Source organism: Tetrao urogallus (genome assembly GCF_951394365.1).
Source record: "Tetrao urogallus genome assembly, chromosome: 12".
NCBI lineage: Eukaryota > Metazoa > Chordata > Aves > Galliformes > Phasianidae > Tetrao > Tetrao urogallus.
The window spans coordinates 18001551-18024442 of NC_136825.1; the positions used below are offsets into that span (position 1 = coordinate 18001551).

General features: G+C 43.6%; 1 protein-coding gene across 5 annotated transcripts in view; it reads right to left on the minus strand.

Annotated features, from left to right (window-relative positions):
- Positions 1-22892, minus strand: part of CNOT1 (CCR4-NOT transcription complex subunit 1) — a gene marked incomplete at both ends in the record, with an annotated part of 47295 nt that overhangs the window by 6182 nt on the left and 18221 nt on the right. Inside the window, 24 exons of one of the 5 annotated variants that reach the window (XM_079541509.1) lie at positions 16-264; positions 2246-2477; positions 3210-3379; positions 3496-3604; positions 4171-4313; positions 5602-5793; positions 6327-6446; positions 6998-7102; positions 7198-7338; positions 9463-9759; positions 10278-10408; positions 10893-11070; positions 11403-11480; positions 12256-12366; positions 12654-12770; positions 13749-13928; positions 14771-14911; positions 15681-15911; positions 16875-16953; positions 17848-18134; positions 18652-18776; positions 19857-19988; positions 20375-20576; positions 21502-21652. In XM_079541509.1, the coding sequence (XP_079397635.1) occupies positions 16-264; positions 2246-2477; positions 3210-3379; positions 3496-3604; positions 4171-4313; positions 5602-5793; positions 6327-6446; positions 6998-7102; positions 7198-7338; positions 9463-9759; positions 10278-10408; positions 10893-11070; positions 11403-11480; positions 12256-12366; positions 12654-12770; positions 13749-13928; positions 14771-14911; positions 15681-15911; positions 16875-16953; positions 17848-18134; positions 18652-18776; positions 19857-19988; positions 20375-20576; positions 21502-21652 (3901 nt within the window). Of the gene's footprint in view, positions 1-15; positions 265-2224; positions 2478-3209; positions 3380-3495; positions 3605-4170; positions 4314-5601; positions 5797-6326; positions 6447-6997; positions 7103-7197; positions 7339-9462; positions 9760-10277; positions 10409-10892; positions 11071-11402; positions 11481-12255; positions 12367-12653; positions 12771-13748; positions 13929-14770; positions 14912-15680; positions 15912-16874; positions 16954-17847; positions 18135-18651; positions 18777-19841; positions 19989-20374; positions 20577-21501; positions 21653-22892 lie in introns of all 5 variants that reach the window. The other 4 variants (XM_079541508.1, XM_079541506.1, XM_079541507.1 and 1 more) reach the window with 4 other exon arrangements.

A 22892-nucleotide genomic window follows, 5' to 3' on the forward strand; every position in this document is an offset into this window, starting at 1 on the left:
GAGACAGTTCACAACCTTGTTCAGGAGGTTGATCTTCGTCACGGTGTTGGTCGCTTCCCCGGAGTGCTTCACCAGCAGTGCAATGAGCCGCACAAAGGCATCCAGATTGTGGTAGCACTTGGCTCGGATCATGGTGGGGTTGGCAGCAGGGTTGTGCTGCTGCTCAGCCTGAGCACGATAGCTGATTTCAACACACATTTCAGTGCAAAGCCGGAAAAAGCGGGTGATCAGGTCGTCTGTTTTCAGGATGCCTTGCTGGTGCATCTGCAAGAGAAAGGAAGAACCCTCAGAATTGTAAATGCAAGAAATCCGTCTTACAACTTATTTGAAAGACTTTTAACAAGCATTATTCCTCCCCAAGGTGAATGTTTTCAATGCAACTTGATGGTGGCACCGAAATTTAGCCAGGTCTTTTGCTCCCAAACAGTCTTTGATCTTAGAAACCTTTCATCCACCAGCAGAGCTGAGGAGCCTGTTTGCTATCAGTTGTGCTACCAGCACTCAACCTTGCATGAAGGGCAGTAAAGGCAGCAGCAGTTTGGTCTGCTGGGCCTTCAGGAGCCCACGTAGGGCAGCACAAGCTGTGGGAAGGGCAGAATTCAGCCAGCAGCTCAGGAACCATCAGTACTTTGTGGCAGCACCCTGTACAAACTGCATGTGCACAACAAGCCTTCCTTACAGGAACACAGCATGCAGAAAGAGGTGAGGTTTTGGTTTTTCCCTCCATCTGAAGGAATTATTGTGTAAATTATTTAATCATCATCATCAAGAGAGCTCTTTGTTAGCTACATTAAAGCCAAACTTAAAAGTTTAAGGGAACCTCTGTGCTTTCAGCAAAGCATCTTACTTCTGAACTCCTACTGCACAAAAATGAAGCTACAAAAGTAGCATAATCACAGACTTAGAACTTTTAATATTTCTGCAAATGTTTTGATCATAGATGTACACTTCTTACCCCAACACCCAATGCAAAGGAAGCCTCATCTCTCCAAGTAACCAGATTAAGGCAATTTAAATCAAAACTTTGTTTAATGCATTTATTACAAAATACTTCTTTTAAAAACCACATCTGACACCTGAAAGGAAAAAAATTATGTACAAATACTCCAGTCCCATGTATTCAGATTGCTATTTCACATCTGATCAAATACTTAAGAGGTAAGCAAATAAGTGTGGTCAAACAGTGAAGAATGCCAGAAGTGCACTGAGTATTAGAAGTGCACTGTAGTACAGTACAGTGTGTAAGTACACTGTTATGGTATAAAATGGGGTCACATGAGATGGGACTAAGAGGTAAAATCTCTTTAAAGCAGCCAGCTTAATACAAAGCATTTAGAGGTGGTGTTCTGCAGTACGAAACCAGAGTAACAAAAGCTGGCTACAAGCCACGACAGGCAAATAAAAACCAAAACACTGCAGCAGTCAAGGTCTTTATGCATATTTCCAAGCTTGAACTGCTATGAGTGGCAGCAAAGACTAAAATTTAGTTTTAGTTTTTAGCTAATATTACAGGAATGATAAATGCCCAACAAATAATGCCCAACAAATCAGGGGCTTCCTTGCAGCTGCACTCATGCAGTGATTAGAAACACTTAAGGAATATCCTAAAACTAGGATGTTGACTGCAGGTGCACAGGGAGTTGTAGCCCTCCATTTTGGCTGAGTGCATCTCCTCGTGGTCACACCTGAATGGCAGATGCACAGCTCATCCCATCTGTCAGGATGCCCCGGAGTGAACTGCTGGAGGGGTTGGCTGTTTAGATTTAGATTCCACTTTAGCTAATGAAGTTTCTAGTTTCTCCTCCCTAATGATTCCAGTTAGAAAAGATGTCCTTGTTCACATGATCTGAAACAATTCAGCTGCATCTCTGCAGGTAATTTACTCTGCAAGCTGTCAAGAGCTTTTACTGCTACTTACAAGGAGCAACATCAGCCAAGCTTCATTAGAGTCTGCAAGAACTACTGCTAACAGCTACCTCACTTGAATTTCTTATCCCACTGGACTTGTATCAAAACCCTGGGCCTGAATGGACAGCTGAGCACCAGAATATCTGTAGAACACCATCAGCCAAAGGGCAGAGGTTTCTACAAACTTCAAAAGGAAAGCAGAATTTTGACAGTCAACTCTCATACCCCTGCAAGTTTCAAAGAAGCTGTCTAACATTGGTAATAACTGCTTTAAAATGGAGGGCATCACACCCTACTTATGTTGAATAAAAAGCACCTTTCTTTCCAAAAGCTCTACCTGTCCAACAAACGCAGAGAACGCTTTGGTGCTGTCGCGGCCCGCTGCAGCCGAATGGTAGAGGTTCACCCACTCCCTCAGCAGGTATTCTGCCTTCTCCCTCAGACCTGGTGGATCATCATATTCTGAGGCTTGGGAAATTCCAGAATGCATCATGAAATTGGGACCTCCGTGAGCACGGTCAATCATCGCTTCGTAGTTTGATCGGACCACTTCCATCAACTGGGGTAACCTAACGCGACACATCAGAGCAAGAGCTGGGTGAGAATTCTTTCTCCCAAGCCCAAGAAGGCATGCAAAATGGAAGCACCACAAAGTATAGTTCAAAGAAAGCAAATTCCACACACACATAACCTTTTTATCTTCTTCACTAGCAGAAGTCAGTCCTGAAAGCACAAGGAGTAGGAGGAAAGGCAAAAAGCAAAGAATGCTGACATCAGGCGAGCTCTGAGGTTACACCAGTCTGTGAAACAACGCAGTGCAGGGAAACACCACATGCACTACTAACAGCTTCACTTCTGGGGACTTGGAAAGCCCTGAAGGGCTGAGCTTCTGGTATGGCCATGCTAAAGAGCCTGGCTGAAGCACTGGAGTTAGTATAATCTGATTAATACCTGTGATTGACACATTAATACATAGGAGAGTTAAAAATTCAAGGGCGACAACACTGCCTAGATTTGAGAAAGTAGGAATTCGAGGGGCTATCACAGCACTGAGGTACTTAGGGGCACAGCACACAGCAATTTCGCTGCAAGTCTTTAATCTGAAGTAATGCTGCAACTGCCTCTTTTGACAAAATCAGAGCACTTACAGAAAAATAACAAAACATTTTAAACCAACGTGGGACTGCAGCCATAGAGGAAGTTTAAAGCTCTGTGATTTACTGATACAGAGACACCAACTACGCGTTTCAAACCATAAATGAGCACAACAAATAATACACTGCATGGTATTTCAGGCTCACCCTTCTGGGGCATTCCCTCTGGAATGAGCATTGATCCTCATGAGCGTCTCAATGGTGTGGAACAGATCTGCCTCTGTTACATGGGCAACACTTCTCTCATCCACAAGGAGGATCTTTACCAACTGCATGGCAAATGCCACAGCCATGTAGTTCAAGCCGTTCTCCATCGACTGCCAAAATTAAGAAGGCATTAGGATCACAAAGTTCAACCATGCACCTCATGGCTGACCACTGCTCTTAAGACTGACTGACACTTTTCCCCTCCAAAAAAGCAGGTTCTCTTTACCTGAGCCAGGTGAAGATCATACTGCTGCATGTTAACCAGGTGATTGCGGATCAGCAGCTCCACAGCTTCCACGTTGTACTTGTACTCATCTCTACATTCAATCAGGCACCTAAAAGAATTACATTTCTTTTCACAAGCGTACTTAAACCACACAGTTGAAGTGAAGCAGATCAAGTCTAGCAAATATGTGCAAGTCTCTGCAAGCCACTGCAACTCATCGCTTGCTTCAGAAGTCTCTCTTCTGGAGCATTCTGGAAGGTAGTGCTTTGGGTCAAGCATTTGTTCCCCTGCTCTACTGGCCACAACAACCCAGAAAGAGCTTCACTTTATTCAGCACGAGAAGCCCCTCTTCTGAGCACAAAGTGGCACAGCTGCCTAGCTGAAGCACAAGTGCTCCTGCTGCAGGCATATACTATGTCACATCATTTGTGACAGCACACAGAGTCTCTACAAAATGGGAAAAAGCAGGGCTTCAATCCATGACTGATTTCTATCACATTCCAGGACGAATCTGCATCAACAGAAACTTTAGTTCCTTTTAACATTAGAAAGACTATTTTTTTGTGCCCATGTTGAGGCAAATGAAAGCATTAACAAGCAAACGATTCGGAATAACTCAGTAACTCCCAACATTTGGGAAAGGTGACATCATACCCCTGCTGTGTCACAACTGACCTAGTAATCTGCTTGTTACACCACGGAGATCCATACGCACGGCCGTCCTGCAGAGCCTTCAGCACCAGCAGGTGACACTCACGGTAGCGAAGCAGGAGGTCAGCATCTGCCCCACTGGTGGCATCCAGTAAGCCCTCTACAGCCTAAAACAGATGCAACCTGTTAGCAGAGGGAAAAAAAACCAAAGCCTCTTCCAAATCTTACATAAACCACATCAGCTGCAGTCTACCACTCAGCAGTCATGCAAATAACGAGTCAGTTTCTGCTGCAGCCTCTGCACAAGTCAAAGCCTCCTGAGAAGCAATTCTGTGTATGCCTCATGGGAAACCATGTGAAGGAAGATGTGCATAGCCTGACAGGGGACACCTTCCAGATTCTTTAGACAAGGAGCTGCTGCACTCTGATGAGTCTGCAGTGGTCTGTATGACATGGAAGTTACTACACAGGCACTGATGCCAGTTCACGTCACAGAGCTTACCACAACACTCCCACCTGGTATAGCTCACTAGGTCTGGCTGCAATGGGGTTAGTTCTCTTCAGAGCAGCCCATATGGTGCTAAGTTTAAGATTTGCTGCTGAAACAGCGTTGACAACAATATCTGGGCAGCTGCTGCACAGCCTGCACAATGCGTTAGGGTTTTCTCTGTCCTGTTCTGCCTCCCCCACAGTGAGAAGGCTGGTAGTGCACAACAGAGCGGGAGGGCGCAGGGCCAGCACAGCTGGCACAAAGCGATCACAGGAATATTCCATGCTGTGTGACATCATGCTCTGCGCAAAAAGCCGAGGGAAAGGATTGATTAGGGGAAGGCAGTCACTGTGATGTTTGTCTTCCCAAGCAGCTGTTATGCTTGCTGAGGCTGATTTCCAGGAAGCAGCTCACCATCTGCCCGCTGATGGGACGCAGTTCTATTTAGTTTTAGTTTTTTCGTTTTTACTTCGTTTGTGCACACAGCTTTTCCTTCCCCTGTTAAGTCACCATCATCTCACTGCATGAGTCATTCTGCCTCCTGTCTCCCCCATCCAGCAGGAGAGGGCAATGCACGGGCAGATGAGGACCTATTTATCAGTTACCACTAAATGAAGCAAATCTGCGCTGTAAATCCAGCAAAAAGCCCAGTGCTGCTCCCTTATAAGGGCAGTTCAAACGTCTTACTAGCCTCCAAACCATCTTCAAATCAGCAACTGCTCCCAGTTGCAAGAGCTTTCTACTTCTCTACCCACTTCTTCCTGCAGCAACCCAGCCACAGCATGCACCACGCCAAGCGAACAGAGCCCTTTTCCCCGCGTTATTTACTAAATCTCCAAAGACAGCACTTGTTCAGTATCATCCACCGACAAGCTCCACAGGATGCATGAAGACATGAAGTCACCACAACTGACAAGCCTAACAAGCAACAAACTTGAGGCCAGCTGGGGCAGAATTGTTAACACCTTCTGCAGCAGTCCGAGCGCAGCGATGGCATCACGGGAGTTCCGAGCAACCACCACAGCCTCCAGGAGGCTGCGCAACGCTTGAGCTTGAGGATTCATGGCCAGAGTATGGGGAATGGACTGCAGGTGCTGCTCCAGTTCTGTCATGCATTTGTCATAGATTTGTGCTACATCATCGGTGGCCCAAGCTTGCTGCTTAAGAGAAAGTGGGAATTAGTCATTTCTCACAAGGACCACATCTGTGAAACTCATATCGATTGGTTCAGAACTCACAGCACCCAGAATGTAGTCCTCTACAGTACTCTCATTAATTTAACTGCATTTCAAACACACAAACATCATCATGTTAAGCTGGAAAAATAACTAGCAAACAATTTTAGCAGTCCTTAAGATCAAGAATGCACTCAGGAACCTGTTAATTATCTCAAAATGAGCGCTTGCTATACACGACCTTCCCCAAAAGTAACCTTTTCACTGCTATTAAAACTACATGCAGTAATCCTAATTCGTACATCTGGCTCCAATCTGTTCTGCAAAAGCCTCAGACTGCTTTTAAGAATAGCTTTATGTTGCCATCAGTTGGACTTTAAGGCAATTTAAGACGAACAAACCTTTCAAGGTTTTCCCAAGCAATATAAACGTTTGATTCTTACTAGCCTTCCATCAAAAGACAAGCACTGCAACACTCATCAAAAGGGCTACTTAAGACAATTAGAAATCTCTACCTTCATAGGTTGAGCCAAGAATCCTGTAGGCTGAGTTAAGTCATTGGTAGGCAAGAAGCCGGGGACATTACGTGCAAACTCTTCATAAACAGCCAGCTGTTTTGGGTCCACACCTCCAACCTTTGCAATATAGAAGACAATGCATTAACATCTTTGCTAAGCACCGCGGCAGTGAGGAACGAGGGCAGTTTGTACAACAGGTAGCTGCTCACTCACTTGCATAGTGACCTAACATTGGGAAGTAAGACTGCTGCTCTGTGCTGAGGCAATATCCCTCCTGCCAGACCTCCCAGCACGAGAATTTTGCTGGATCACAGCAACTTACTCCCAGAAACACAGAAGAATTGAATATTGGCCCTATGCTTCTCAGAGGCACAAGAGAATGCCTTCTGAAGGGATGAATGAGAAACAAAACAACGGCCTTTTCTTTTAACAAAACAAAGAGCAGAGGAGAACAAGAATAAGAACTTCCTCAAGCAACTGAAGAAAATGGCATGAATACATTCTGAAACAACGTATTAATGTGCTTCCATTGCCAATCAAGCTAATAGCAGCTTCAATGTTAGACACGACTGACAACATGCAGAGCTGCTTATCTGAAGCAGTGTGGTTCTCTCTTCATTATCAGAAGGGGAAACAGCATCAGAAAATAGCTCACTTCATATGCTCACCTTTAACCTGATCTGTTCTGGCATCCGTTCAGCTTGGTAAGTTAGCACAACAGGATCACAGTACCGACGACCCTCCTGTCTAGCGTGTTTTCTGAGCTCAAATTCCTGGTGAAGAGAGCCAAATGCGTTGCATTTTAGATGCTGAGTCTGGATGTACATGAGAACACAAACCTTTGGAAAGGCAGCAGTCCTACACTTACAGTTGCCAGCCTCTTGTCCATTTCAGGGCCTGCTTTTTCCACAGCTGTCTTCTGGATAAAGCAGCATGCCAGCTCACAGTTATCCTGTGCCAGCTGGGCAGCTGCTTGCTCCATCATGTCCCTCTGTTGTGGGGAGGCTGCCTATTGAAAACCAGGACAATCAGTGAAGGCATTTTCCTTGAATACAGCAGCTCTTAACATGTGCACTGCTGTACTCAACACCAGAACCTTCTTAGGAAGATGTTGCCTTTGCATGGAATACACAATAATAAATTTACTTTTTGCACAGCTTTGAATAAAACGTAAGCAAGACGACAGTAAAGACTTTCAACAAGGAACAGAACAGCAGGAGGTTTCCTCCTTCCCCCCCAGCTTATCTCTAGAGCACAAGTGAACTCACAACAGATGCTAATGAAGGAAAAGAAACCCATCTGTTACAGCTGGAGGGTTTTTCCACCACCTAGGCTGCAATCAGAAATGAGTGCCTCACTCAATGCAAAGCTGAGGTGCTAAGTATTTCTGCAGTGGGCTCCCCTTCTCACAGTTATTTTTTCTTTCCCTTCCCTTGACAGTCTGCTTTAAGAGAAAATGGAACAGAGGGACCTATGTGCCAGGGTGTAAAGCAGCCTATTCCACTGGAATACACATATAAATGCAAACAGTCCAACCTCCTTGGGCTTTTTTGCCTGTTAAGATCTACCCCTACTTCAATATCCTCTTTCAGACAAAAACTCTTGCCTTGTTAACCCACTTCATTAGTAAGCCAAATTTTTGAAACATCTTGTGCAGCATCTTCTCCTGCAGCACAACATTCTGTGCAATTATGCCATTCAAAAAGCTTCCCTGGATTACAACTGAACCTATATCAATAAATTCATGACATTTTGCAAATACAGAATACATTAACACTAAGTCTTCCATAAAGCATGAATTACTTTTTCCTACACATGTAGGAACCTGGCAGAGATACTCACAGCTGTAACACCACTGGCTTGCATTCACCTGCCTCACCTCTGCCATCTCATGCCACCCAAGAGATAACAAGCGTTCCTTCAGTTGCTTCCCTGAACTCCAGTCACCTCCAATGAGTCACAGCAAAAGTATTTCTCTCTCTCTCTCTCAACAGGGATGTAGGATTTTTGTTTCTTTGCTTTTTGAGGTTACTACCTTGACACCCAAGCTCTGAGGAATAATAAGCAAAAGGTGCTAAACAGCAATCTGAGGCCAAGTTCCCATGTTAACAAAGCAGAAGTTTTCACTCCCATCCTCAGGTTGTACTTAAGACTGACAGCACAGGACTCATATGTTTGTGCTACACCCTCTGTAAGCCCAGACTTGCTACTGCAGAGAAAGCAACCAGCTTCTGATCTTGGCAATCAGGTTACCTGAAGCTCTGAATGGAGGGTCAGCATGGATTGAGGCATGTAAGTTACATCACACAGCCCATACCTGGGCTTGGGAGCCTTACTTATGCTTTGTACTCTCTTCAGACCTTTACAATCTGCCCCCTTGAGCAGAGAGCAACTGCATTGCAAAAGGGCCTTCACAGTGCCACTCCTACCAGATGGGCAATAGCAACACGCCCTTAAGAGGCAGGTAGCCCTTCAACTTTGCTATCCTTCCAGGTAATAAAATGCCTCAATCTTTCCAAGGTCTGTGCCTGTTGCAACACCAACGGCATGCATAGCAAGACTGGGTTACAGCTGCTGTTCTGGCTAGCAGTTCATGAACTGTATTACATTTAGCCAAGAGGGAAAAAACTAGGACTTCAGCTCAAACTTTGCTTGTTAGAAAAAAAGACTTCGAAATATCCTCTAAAGAAGCCAGAGAGTAGAAAAGCTGTTCAGAAGTCTTAACTACTTATCTGCTAGCAGCAGGACTGAATGAAATCCGCCCAAAGCTTACAAACATACCATGATAATCTATCACAAGAAAATCCCAGAACCAATTTAATTCTGTCCACCCTTGCTTATCTACCTGAAAAGCCACAGAAAGATAAGCACTCCAAAGCTTCCATGATGAGATCAAACTCGACAGCATGCAGGGATAAACAGCTCAGGAAGCTTGAGTGCAACGTAGCCACATCCAGCTGACAGGCTTAAGACTATACGATGTGAACTGTTATTTCAGCACAGTTCATCTCCACGCTGGATAAGCCGTGTAGCCTGTGCAGTATTAATGGAGAACTCTCTGTGTGGAGAACAGAGTTGCTAATGCTGGATATCTGTGAAGACGGAAGGAAGTTTCTGACGATGCAACTCTTACCCTCAGTGCAGTAGCAAAACTGTTCTTCAGGTTGGTAGCTATGCTCATGAGCAAAGGCTCCCTGCAGGTGATCATGGCCATCCCAGCAGTCAGGTTCCTCATCATGTGGTGTGCAGCCACACGCATTCGTGACTCCTCAGAATCCAGCGCAAAGTCCTTCCTGACTATCTGCTCACACGTCGTCATGGCAATCTTAATGGACCGATCCACCACGGGATGCACGAGCTCCTGCACCGCTCGCTCTATCGCCTGCCGCACGCACTGCTTCAGCTGGGGGTGGGCCTGGAACAGCGGGATCTGGAGGAGCATTGGGGAAGTTATGTTAGTATTCTGGCTTACTACTGGCTCAATCTACCCTAGGCATTCACATTTCCCAAACAGTTTTAAAGGATGCCCTCACAGCTTGTGTACAGTATTCCTTACTACTCCAGCATCTATTTGATCGTTCTGAAACGCAGGACAGGTTTTCTTCCCAAGTTGCAGCTGATCACAGAGCAAAGACTGAAGAGCTAAGTCACTGACTGGTCAGGAGGAGCAAGGAAGCCCTGGCACCTGTCCCAGCTGACACCTATTGCCTGAATTAATGTATATATTACTGCACACGCTACAGTGCAAGACCATTTGAGAGCCTGTTAGCTAATACAACCACTAGTAACTCCCCAAATTCTCCCTCAGGCTATTTGTTAGCACTCCCTCTCCCTGTTACTTCTGAGAACCGAAGAAATAGCTTCAAATTCTAAAATGCCAAACCCACTAGCTAGGATCTGTGGCAACGTCAGTGGTAGGAACACTCAGCAAACCAAATCAGCACTTACTGTTGGATTCAAGGTGATATGTGGAGCCAACCCTCCTAACGAATAGACATTGATGTCATGATAACTGTACTGGGGCTGCGGAGGAACCGTGGCTGTACAAGTGGTGCTGGTAGCTGGAGTTGTAGAAGCAGCTGGAAAAATATAAAGATGTTCATTTCAAACCACGAGGGAAAAACAAGTGATTATAACGGAAGCATGTGCCTAATTGAGACCAGTAAGTGATGAAGTTCTGATCATGAAGCTTTCTACAGGTACCTAGCATTTTTTCCACCTCCTCAGTATCTAGCACCATGTTAACTTCAGTGCATTTTGGCAGTTGTTTGTTACAGCAGGGTTTGAACCCTGCTACAGTCCCACTTATCCACCTCCCAGCTTCACTCTCTTCTGAAGAGCAGTTACACACAGCACATGCAGAGTTAGTCCTCAGGACTCAGCTTCCATCCCTCTCCCACCTCCTAATTGTTAGCATCCTTTTCTTACAAAACTATTCTAGTGATTCCAAGCTTTCAGTAACGTTACAGTAGTGCAGAAGGCTTCACACTCTTCTCTGCAATAGCACAGCCTGTCTTAAAAAAAACTCCATACAGTATTGAGTTTGATCTGAGGTGTGCTTACTGGTGGTTGTGATGGGTGGTAGCTCTTCTGGCTGCTTCACATCTTTCTTTGGAGCAGACAGCTGCTCATCCAGATTTTTCAGACGATCCTTATCTTTCAGGAGACTTCCAGGTTTCAGCTCATTGATGTCCAGTGCAAGATTCTTGCAGAGCACTTCAATCTCAAACTTCAGATTCAACTGCACAACAATTTTAGTTTAGCTTTTGTCACAAGGAAAAAACCCCAAACGTTTACTGGCTGCTCAAATCCCAAATCCCAAGCTTCCTGTTCTAACTCATGTTTTCTTTCTTTCTTTTTTTTTTAAGGCACACATAAGCAAGTGATGGTTAGACAAACAACTTGCACATTAAACCTCACAGAAAACAAGATTCATCCACATTCTTACTAAGTTAGCAATGCCCAGTCCCTCACACAAAGTGGGAATTGAAATTTGGTCCTTCCCAACATCTTTCTGACTGGGATGTCAAGAAAACCTCAAACTCAGTAGGTACAGCAAAGCAGAAAATTTACTTTTAGATCATGTTCTTGATGCAGCTCAGCTAAAACATTCATAATGGCCATTGTCCATGGGTTTGGAGGCCTGAAGACCTACAGGAGAAAACGGAGAGCAGCATTACACAATGTTCTGGAATGTTTAGTTAACTTAGACATGCTTTGACACTGGACCATTATGTGCACATACAGACAGGGAAAACTGAAGTTTTCACAGTTGCAGGCAGAGCTGCTTTCAGCTCTGAGAGGAACCAGATGAACCATCAAGCTGAACACTGAACTGGAGACACGACTGGGTCCTTCTGAGATACCAGTTGTTCAGCCAAGCAGAATTAAGAAGAGCCAGTACCATGTTAACTTCAGTGCATTCTGGCAGCTGTTTGTTACAGCAGAGTTTGAACCCTGCTACAATCTCACTTATCCATCTCCCAGCTTCACCCTCTTCTGAAGAGCAGTTACACACAGCACGTGCAGAGTTAGTCCTCAGGACTAAAAAAGAGGCATGTTGAGGGTGGAAGGAAATAGATCCACCCAAACAACAAAGCAGATCCTAGCACCCCTTCACAGTGACATCCTTTCGTTTCTCAGCAGAGGTCTGTGTCTGGGGATACTACAGTACAGTTCAGCCAACATCATCTCTTTAGGCTGAAAAAAACCCCAAACCACCACCACAACCAAAACAACACAGAACAACCAAAAGAAACAGACAAAACACAAGCTTCCCCTCAAAAATGGAGCTCACTTTCAGCCCCAATATCCCTTAACACCCCACTGCACATGAAATAAACCTGATATACTGAGAAGCCCTACTTAATTTCTGCAATGCTCATGTTGCCAGTTGAGCAATAACCCCCAGCACAAAGTCACTTACCACACTCCTGACACTGGATTCTAAGACTTTGGCAACAAATGGTACTACATAAAGCAATTCCTGCTGTCCCTTAACATACGCTTCCAGTAGTAGAGACTTCACATCCAAATCCTGAAAAACACCATCAACAATTAAGAAGGGTAGCAGGGCAGAGAGAAATGCCAAGAACACTGCAGAAATGCCATTTACATGTTATTTTCTTACAGGATATAATGGCAAAATTGAGTCAAGACAGTCCTTGAATTTTACAGACTGCTAAGCATTGGCCTTTCATTTGAACAGATTTTGACGTAAGATTACCTCCTCCATTTTGGTGATAGCTTTTCCAAAACAGCCTATGCTGCTAAACCACAACACAGTAGTTCGTACCAAGCAAGTCTGTGAAGACAGAATCTTACCGTGTGCAGGATGGGCTTATTTTTAGCCAGTGTAATCATTCCCAGCCAGTGACCAAGGTTCTTTAACAAGGAACGGTCGGAGAAGTTGGCTGCAGCCTTATCTGATGTCAGCAGCACCTAACGAAAAAAGCAACTCAAGCAACAACTGGAAGATAATCAGACGACACCAAATCAAACAGCTGCTCTGACCCAAAGCAAAGCTTCAGAACACTAAGTTCTGAGCTCCAGTCCCATTACAGACATAGTCAAGAGCAGCCTTTGCCCCAATCTGCCTTGTAATGACTTCAACATTCCTTTACTTGAAGAGGATCAGGAAGGATTATGCCTCTCCAGAGCTTTCCAGTTACTGATAAGGCTGCTACGACTGCCCAGCAAAACGTAAACTGGGAAGGCAACGCTTCTTAACACTTCCTTGCAGGTCTGAAGGCATTTCCTGGGAAATGACTTAATTCTTACTTCAAGACCTAAAGCGTGCTTCAGCATTCTGCTATTAGCTTTGTCCCTTAGCTTCAGAGCAGCATCAGCCAAACAGAAGGCCAACTATACTCTAAAGAGCCAGGAGATTCTTTTGCACTACAGCGTAACCCATGGTAGCCAGGAAAATCCACCAACAGGTTTAAAAATAGTGCTTTCTTGACAAACTTGATTCACTCACTCATCTCATCAGGGCTATTTCTTCTTGATCTCTTTGCATTCATGTTAATTTAGTCCTCTAGTGATTCTTAGTTGTTACACCTCTGTTTTCTCTATCTCCCATCCTCTTTACCTTTTGATTAAAGCAGCAGAGTGTGGTTCTCATCCTGATACTCCCCCACACAAACTAACTAGACCACAAAAAAATTTAAATACAGATATATTTTTTACAGATATATTATTTACAGATATAATTTAAATACAGATATACCTTTTCAATTATTTCTGGCTGAAAACAGAAGAATCCCAGCATTCATACAGTAAGCTGTTAGCTTAAGCTAAAGTAGGCTTTTCCAAGATACTCCATTTCTGAAGATCAGCAGCACAGAAAGCAAATGGCCTGAGAACAACATACCTCTAAAGGCTGAGATCTACCCAAGTATTAGAACTTGTGCTACTCACCTTGATATTTCTGTAAGTTTCATTCAGAACCATTTTATTAAATTCTGGATTCTTAAGAGTGTCAAGGAAGTTTGAATATAAGCTGTGAAAATTTGGCTCAATACTGACTCGCTTCATCACGAGATACTGCGATACCCAAGGCATGAACTCTTCTTTCACTGTTTCCTTCAGTTCTTCAACCTGTCCCCATAGCAGAGAAAAAGCACACCACAAAAAACGAATGAGACAACCCCAAACTCAACTGTTTTTTTAGCACTATAGTTGGTGGTTTTATTCCTAAATGGCTCCGATACCAGTGGATTTCTCTATCTAAAGATCTGGTCAGCCAGTAAGGATTCAATCAGAAAATGAGCAAGGCACAGTATTTTAGCACTCCTTTGCTTCTCTGCTTTCTAACACAACTGCAGAACACCCAGGACTGTTGGCACCTTGTGGTAAAGCAGCCTATCCACAACACAGAAGTCACAGGTGGCAGCAGTGCTGCAGATCTCTACTCAGGAAAACTAACAGGAACTTCAGACAGAAATGCAAGAGCCTAGCAGCAGAACCATGCAGCACCAAATGGTACCCAGCCCATTTATCTGAATGTCTGCAGAAATCTCTGAAAAATATCAACATCAATTTGAAACAGCGTTTTCCAATCCCTACAGGTAACAAAAAAAAAAATAAATAAATAAATCACAAGGTACAATTATTTCATGTATCTACTACAAGTGCTTTCCTCAAGATCTACAGCACTCGAGCACAAGGGATTTGGCCATAGTGAAAAAAAGCAATCTGTAGGAAAAAGCAAGATTAAGAATAGCTATCTTTCATTTCTCTCTACTCCATGAAAAAATGCATCTCTGAAGGTTCCAAAGCAACAGGTGATGGAAATTGCTATTTCCTTAGGGTATGCCCTTCCCCCTCCTTTTTTTATTTCACAAGTTAGCACTGTTTGTAGATACACCATCATTTACCAATTCAGAATGCAATTTTAGAAATAGTTAAAAACCACTTTGCTGGTGTTCTTTTGTACTTGCCTTCTGTGTCATGTTTGACTGGGACAGATTATTGAAGATGAAAGCAATTTTTTCCTGGACGTTTTCTGGAGGTTCCACAATTCTCTCAGTTTGATCTGTTGCAACCAACAGCGTATCAATGTTGGTGGTATTAATGGAAGGCTGGAGGGAGACCAACAAGTTAAGAACAGATAATAAGCCTAGGGGCAATCACCAAATAAAGTTTTGCTTCATTTTGTCAAGCCAGAAAGAGCTGAGCTTTATGAGATCTCTACTACTGCCCCAATGCACTTCTACCAGTGCTCAAGGGAAGCAATTTTACACCACAGTGGTCAGTACTGAGCAAAAGAATGCCACTGTACAGAAACCAACCCCTCACATCTGCATTCATACGTCCATATGGACACAAAGCACAGCGTTAGCCTGGAGAAACAACAGTGCAGCAGCCCTTGGTACAACAGTAGGTCTCCAAAAGCACCTCGACACCAAACTGGGAGAGAATTCCACTTCAGAGAATTCAGCTTCATCTGAGACAAAGCATGCCAACAGAACGGGCCAATGAAATGTGCACTTACAGCTGAAAGTCTGAATTTAAGGGCTTTAGCATCTAGTATGCTGCAAGAGATAGTTTGCTACAGTAATCGTAACTCAAGCTTAGAATTAGACCGTATAAACACCACTTAAAATCTAAGAAAAAAAAAAAAAAAGCCTTCCTATAGCACCATAGTAATTCCACAGCTCTATTATGACAAAATGCATCTCTACAGAAGCACCAATCCTATGACTAGATAAAAACATGAAGCAATGGGATTACAGCTGAAAAATCAGCAGTACGGAAGTTTAACTGGCCTCTACCCTCACGTTCTCAATCTGTTCCCACAATTCAACTCCTTTACTTCTCCAGCAGGGGCCCTGGGTCACAGATGCTTACCGGCACGTCCTTCTTGAAGCTGACTCCTGTTGGTCGAGTGATGGTGATGGTTTTTGCAACAGTGGTGGTAGTTGAGGTGGTTACTATAGTGCTGACTTGGCCAGCAAGAGGAGCTTTTGCTGGAACCTGGGCCTGGGCCTGAGCCTGGGCAAGTGCAATGCTTCCAGGGGTGGTGATTGAGCCCTGCATTTTCACAGGAGGATCTCTAGACTGCTGTCCATATTCTATGTACTAGAAGAGAGTAAACAAGCACATTCACAGAAAGCAATGTAAGTAGGGAATGACTTTCAGCACAAGCACTATAAACATTTGCTGCCAATCTTTAATTCTTAACATTAAAGCCATCAAGGTATCTGCAAAATGCAATCAAACTGCTTATTAAGCATACACCTCATCATCACACAGCTCGCTTCTTTCCAGAGAAGAACCATCAGCTCTCTCTCTAACCTCACAAGCAGATACTCAGCATCACATTCAACATCTGTAAGACATTTGCAGAGCCAGAAATCCCCATCCCTGCAGGTTTGAGTTAGCAGATCAAAAGAGGGGGACTAAAAGGCTTGCTTACAAAGCAGGGAAAAGTCTTCCCCCCCCCCCCAGGGACTCCTACAGCTAAATGAAAAAAAGTCCAAAGTTCACAACAAATAAGCAAAAAACACAGTTTTGAAGTGTCCACCTCTACATTTCTTAAAACCTCTAAGGTAATGTGACAATAGAAAACAAGCTTTTCATTTTGATACACTGAGCCTACATATTTGTAACACCAGATGATACACAGTCATTTGAGGGACAGAGACTGAAACCTGCCAGTGAAATTAAGGCTGCACAGCTCCGGGCAGATGAATTCTCAGTGCTAGAGCTGAACATTTCTCCTTATTCAGATTATGCTCTCAAGCTCTGCCACAGGGATTAACGATTTCTTATCTCTCCTAACAGCCTTTGAGACAGACACCTTATGATCAGCTCAGCAGAGTATTGATCATGCAGGTAACTATTTCACTGTGAGCAACCCAAACAGGTGTAGAGGAACAGATTACCAACACCTACATCCACAAGTCTTGTAAAACATAAGAAAGAACACATCCAGGAAATAAAATGGCTAAATGTGAGACAGCCCAGACCATCTTCCCAAGAGAAAACAGCAAGCTGCTCAAAAGACTTTAAAAACCACAGAAAGCCAAGGAGCACACTCACCTCCTGCAAGTGATGAGGGAACTGTATAAAGTGACTAATAGAAGCCAAGTGCTGACAATACTGGGGATAGTCCTTCAACCTGTCAGAAAAACCAAACCAAAGACAAGTTAGTCAGAAGCATAAGCCCAGATCAAAAACAGTATTGCAGAGCAATATAAATGTAACACTGGTATGTCATCCACATACTACATCAGAATTACTTCTGTCTTGCTCACAGCAGCTGTGCTCTAAACAAAACGTTTTCTAGAAAGCAGTTGTTGTAGTGAAAGCCATTCTAAATGAATTCATTCAAGAGCAAAACACAAGGTCAATTCACAGCAACCCAGCTTATTGTAAATCTCTATACTTCTGACTGAAGACAATCTCATTTCTATTCAGTGTTAGCAGTAAGATTACTGCAGAAGTGATCTGCAGAAGGGCTCAGCATCTTAAACAGCAAATCAGTGCCCTCACATTGAGAATACCACAGTAACGTTCTTCATAATCCTGCACAACTTTAAAGCAGAATATTCTGAGCAACAAGTGATGCAGATACAACACTGGAGATTCAAATTCAAGCCAAACTCCTAGAGCTTAGGCTCCTGGCCAGGCTTTTATTACTGAGCAGTGCAAATGGCATTCTAATAGAGCACACCTGCTAGGAATTACAATCAATATAAGAAGCTGACCACTTCAGCCAATTCAACACTTCCCTGAATTATTCTTACACACAAAGGCCACCAAGTATTTTCAGCATCTCAGTTTGTCCCCCATTTACACAGGTGCTGCACTTCACGTGTTGATTTCAGAAGCCATCCATCCTTTTGCTAGCACATCAACACATCCTCTTTCAGTTCAGCATGTTTTCAAGTAATCCTAACACTGACATATGTAAATTTCTCACACATAACTCATCGTTTACTGCAGAATTATAATTGGCTCAAGGTTAACGAGACATTACACGCACTGTTTATTACCAGGAAACCACACTCACCTATTTTTAAATCTATCTAGTGCAGCAATACCAAAATAGTACATTTTGGAGGCAAAAGGCTTTCGTAAGGCTTCAAGAACGTAGCGAAGGGCCAGGCCCAAAGCCATGTAGGTAACCAGTCCTTTCTCTATTATCCCACCAAACAGGCAGGCTGTTATGTGCAGCTCTTTGTCAGGGTACTGGGGAAAGAAACGATATTCCTCAAACAAGTTCCTCAGCATGCAGTTAAATACTTCTCTTTCCCGTTTAATGTTGGAGTCCTTAAACCTCTGCAGCATTTCCAAGACCTGCAAGCAAAGAAAGCAGAAATCTTTACCAACAAATGTTTTATTTCAGCTCTTCTGCATCTATGAGTTTCAAGTATACCTATAGCTAAGGTAGGTACTAATCACTACAACCAGGCCTTTATCTTCAGACTTGAATTCTCTCTCCTTTCTTTTCAGTAACAGCCTTCAGGAAAAACTTTCTGCTACCTCCAAGCCCAGCACTTCCAAACTACAGAAATTAATGTTCTATGCCATAGTTTAGAAACATACAAATACATTAAACTAAATTAGTAGAACTTGAAAGAGCAAGTATTTCACATGCTTAGGATTACTCTAACTAAAACAGGAGCAGCAGTGCATACATGTAGAAGTTGCAGTCATTTTCACAGACTTTAAAAACAAATACATTCAAGACAGTACAATTTAATGGATTGTTTGAAGGCACACTAGAACTTATTTTGAATATTCAGGCTTCTAACTCCTGCTGCTGCTGCCTCTATCTCAAGGCCAGTGACAACTGTTACAGAAGGGAACTCACCTCATCTACAGACATGGTTGGATGTGGTGGATGGTTGTAGATACGCTGGAAGTAGCTGTTTGCCTCATCATCTATTTCTTTGCTAAAGTTCTGATTAGCCTCTGGCCACACCTGAGATAAGTCAGCTGTTAAAAAAAGGCAATAGGTCACAATTAACTTCTGACAGTCAATGTCTCTTCGCCTCTTCAGAAATCTCTAAGTAATCTGCTAGTTAATCTTAAAAATCAGGTTATTGAGTCTTCCTAGTAGCCAGGAATTCTTACTTGAAGATCTGTTTTCAAAGCATTTATACAAGAGAACTGAGTCCCAGGAAGGAATTAGTCTCTTAGTGTTGTATTCCTAGAACCCACTGCAACCCAAGCTAGCCTCAGCTGGCACCTGAACCAAATGAAAGCAAACAAACTAGGATAAAGCATGCTACACAACACTAACATGCAGACAAACTTTCACACAGACTTTCAGGCCAGCCAGTGAGCTTCAAGCAGGTTTTTACTGAATGCTCAAGCCCCAAAAGAAGAAAAAACATCACAATGGTCACTAAAGCTGCCTGCACTGTCTGCCTACAGACACCTATAGCTTTGCTTTTTTTACACGTACGTAACAACAGTTGGTGGAAAATTTAGCATATGGGCAGGCTTCCTAAGAGCAGTTTGTTTGCTTAAAAACGTGAATATATTTAGAGTTATAAAGGAGCTAATAATTACGGCTCTATTTTGAGGACCAAATCATTCTCTTGAGGAATAAAAGAGCCCAGCACCTTCCCACCAACTCACGTTAGTTGTGTTCCTTTTCCAACACTGCAGGCAGCTTCACTGCTGTGCTGCAGCAGGACTCAGCTAGCTATGATTAGCCACCTTACAAACAAAAACCTTTTACAACACAACCAACTTGCTGAAGAGTAGAAGACTTCTGTTCAAAACATAGCGCAATTAGGAAAGAAGGACAGAAGCATGCTGTTCATGCAATTCCTTAACGTGTTGTATTACTATTTTTTTTTTCCCCCCAATCCCACCTCCAGTTACTTGGCAAGCTGCTAGCATACAAGTTGAGAAGCACCTTTTTCAGACTAAGAGTGCATTACAAGAGCCACACTCCTATTACTTATCACCTCCAGAACAAAGCCACCCCCTGAAGGAAATGCAGATTAACCACAGTCACACTTCACAGTCACAGACAACACTACCACTTACAAGGTTTCATCTTACTCTGCTGGAACGTAGGCTGGCTCAGTCCAGATGTGCTCAGCTTCCTTTGCACGAATGGGTCATTGTTCACTGCAGGAAGGCCCAGGGCTCCAGTTCCTATGCCAGTCAGGCTACCCGTAGTAAGACCTCCTACTGGAAAGTACACAAGGTATATCATCTCAGCTGCAGCCTTCATACTATGCGTGTATCACTTGCATCCTGTTTCCAATAAGTTATCTGAGCCACAGAGCTTCAGAACTATCCAGTGTCAAGCACTTTTATCTCAGCAGTTCCTCATCTCTGTCCCAACCTAAAACGATGCTGCTAAAATCTGTCAAAAACACACAGCCTCTGGACTCTGACATGTTCTATCTATTGCAGTCACAATATTTGAAAGTGCTGTGATCTAAGAACAAGGATGTATAATTCCCTCCCACAACAGACAGCTGTCTGTCCAGTGCTTCCAATCACAGTAAATAACGAGTGTCTTAACTCTGATGTATCAAAAATACAAAATTCTCCTGGCCAGATAGCAGTACCTGGAAGCTGTGAAGAGAGTCCTCCAATGCCACTGAAACCCGTTGTCTGGTTTTGTGTGGAAAGAGGGGGAAATGCTTTTGCTGGTGACTGAGGAGTACTGAACGCAGAGCCCAGGTTTGGAGGGAAGCCTTGCATGCTCTGGGTGTGAGGAGCAGCTGAGCCACCTAAACTCAGAGATGCCATTCCTGCAAGCGAGTCGATCTGAATGAAAAAGAAGATTACACACAGGCAGCTGTAGGATGAAATCAAGCTCACTCTTCACACGTTTTCTATGAAGACAGCTTCATGTCAAAAACATTCCTGAAGAGAGTCATGGTTGCTTTAAAATCTGAAATCAGACTACCTCAAAATAGCCATCTGCCTATAGAATGCTAGATTATATACCCAAAGGATAACATGACTAAGGCTAACATCTGCTGATCCACTTCTTCACATCAGTTATTTGCAGCAGGTTGCCATGGTATTTGGCACATTGGATAAGCAACTTCAGTAAGGTAACAGTTTATAAGGGAACTGCTCTCTGCGTTGAGTTTACACAGTTTGCCAACGCTTCAGATATTTTTCAGTGTTGCCACTATTTCACATAAAAGAGCTGAATGCAGTTGCTAAAAGCAAAGCATGTCTGCACTGCGTTGCTTCCAGAGGAGGAAGGGATGATGAGTGGCAGGGAGTAACTTCTGTGTACCTTGTTTTTAAAAGAGCAGTTCAGTTGAGAGCTGAAAAGCCCCAGTTATAACAAGTCCTTATGCTCTAGCACTGCTGCTTGGCCCGTGAAGCTACAAACAAGACATATCAGGTTCAAAGGCAGTGCTCAGTTCTCAAGTGCTAAAATTTACAAAGACATCTAGAAAACCTCCATTGTTTTAAAATAAATCAAACCTCACTCGCTCTTTGGTACTCCCATCCTGCTACACTTTGGTTTCTTACAGAAATCCATGAAGTGAAACAGTTCTGACCTACAACCCTCAGGCATCCTTCTGTTCGAAGGAAGTTATCTAGATACCCAAGAATAAAAACTAAAGGAGCCAGATGATGTTTTACTTAGACCTGCTCCAAGAGCTCAGCAAGCACACCAAAATTAATGCCAGTCGACTGTTTCTGGAGACACAGCACGTTCTTTATCTACCTGCACAGGAGAGATGGCATCCAAGCTGCTCGCGCTGGGTGGGCGGCCTTTGGGCATGACTCCAGGCGGTGGCTGCCTGGCCTTATTCATGACGTTACTGCAGTTGGCCACCATGGTGAGGATGGTCTCTGACAGCTCCTGAGAAACACTCCTAGAGCAGAAGAGCAGGACGGTGAGGTGTGCAATATCCAGGAAACCCAGCCCCCCTCCCCCTCCGCCTGGTATTTGAGATGTAGAATTTTAGATGAATTTCAACTGCAGTTCTAAAAAACATTCACCTCCAACATATTCCTCCATTTTTCTGAGCTCAAATCCTGTGCTGCACACAGTTATCCCTTATTAAAAGACACGATGTGCATCTGTCTGCATGGCTCCAACAGCCCTAAAAGCAGGCAAAGAAGGCTGCAGATATGGACTACGTACAGCATAGCCTCATGAATTCAGACACCAGCTTATGCTGTAATCCCTTGGTCAAACCAGCTCCTGAAGGCTCCCCATTCCCAGGCTTTGTCACTCAATCATTTCCAGTTGAAATTTCAAAACACATACAGACTCGCCAACAGTTGCAACATGCCTCAAAAGCTTGGACTACAGACAAGCATACAGAGGGATGGAGTTCAATACTCCCACAGCTTTTCTGTATATGAACTAACAGACAGGCTTCATTTAAGCATTAATAAATGCTTAACACTGACAAGAACTCTCCAACTATTCAAAGAACTTGTACCAAAACCCAGCAGAAATCTCAGGCTTAGGCCTGAAGTCATTGCACAATCAAGGGCAGTCAGCTCCTCTTTCAAAGTATCCCAGTCCTGGCTGCCAGGTTTCCAAAGAGCCCTGCTGCTGACACACCTAACCACAAGCATGCTCACACAACTCCAGCACTTCACTCCAGAACACACAACCAACTATTTATGGCTTTCCTGACCTTTTTTTTTGACCTCTATATGTCGTGCACAACTAAAGCAGCACATTCCTTCTTGCAATGATGCAACTATGTCAAATGCTTCAAAAGATTCCTTATTTTCAAGGGATTTTCATGCAATTTCTACTGCACAGATGTTGGGATGGGGATGAAAAGAATGAGAAACTGTGATAATTAAGGCAGGAAAACAAGATTTTGATTTAGTTAAGGCAGGCCAGCCTTCAGCTTTGCCAGCTGCCCCATTACAGACTATGCAGGTTGTGCCCCAAAGCCCTACCACAGTGTGGAGAAAATGCCATCCTAACACAGACAGGATTTCTGCTTCATACAAGTGCAACCAGACCAGAAGGCAGAGCTCTGAGCACAGCATGGGCAGGCTCAGCATATATGGGATGAGTTTGCCTATACCCCAATTCCATAATACCACAAATATCTGGATTTCCAGGCACTTACAACCAATTGCAGG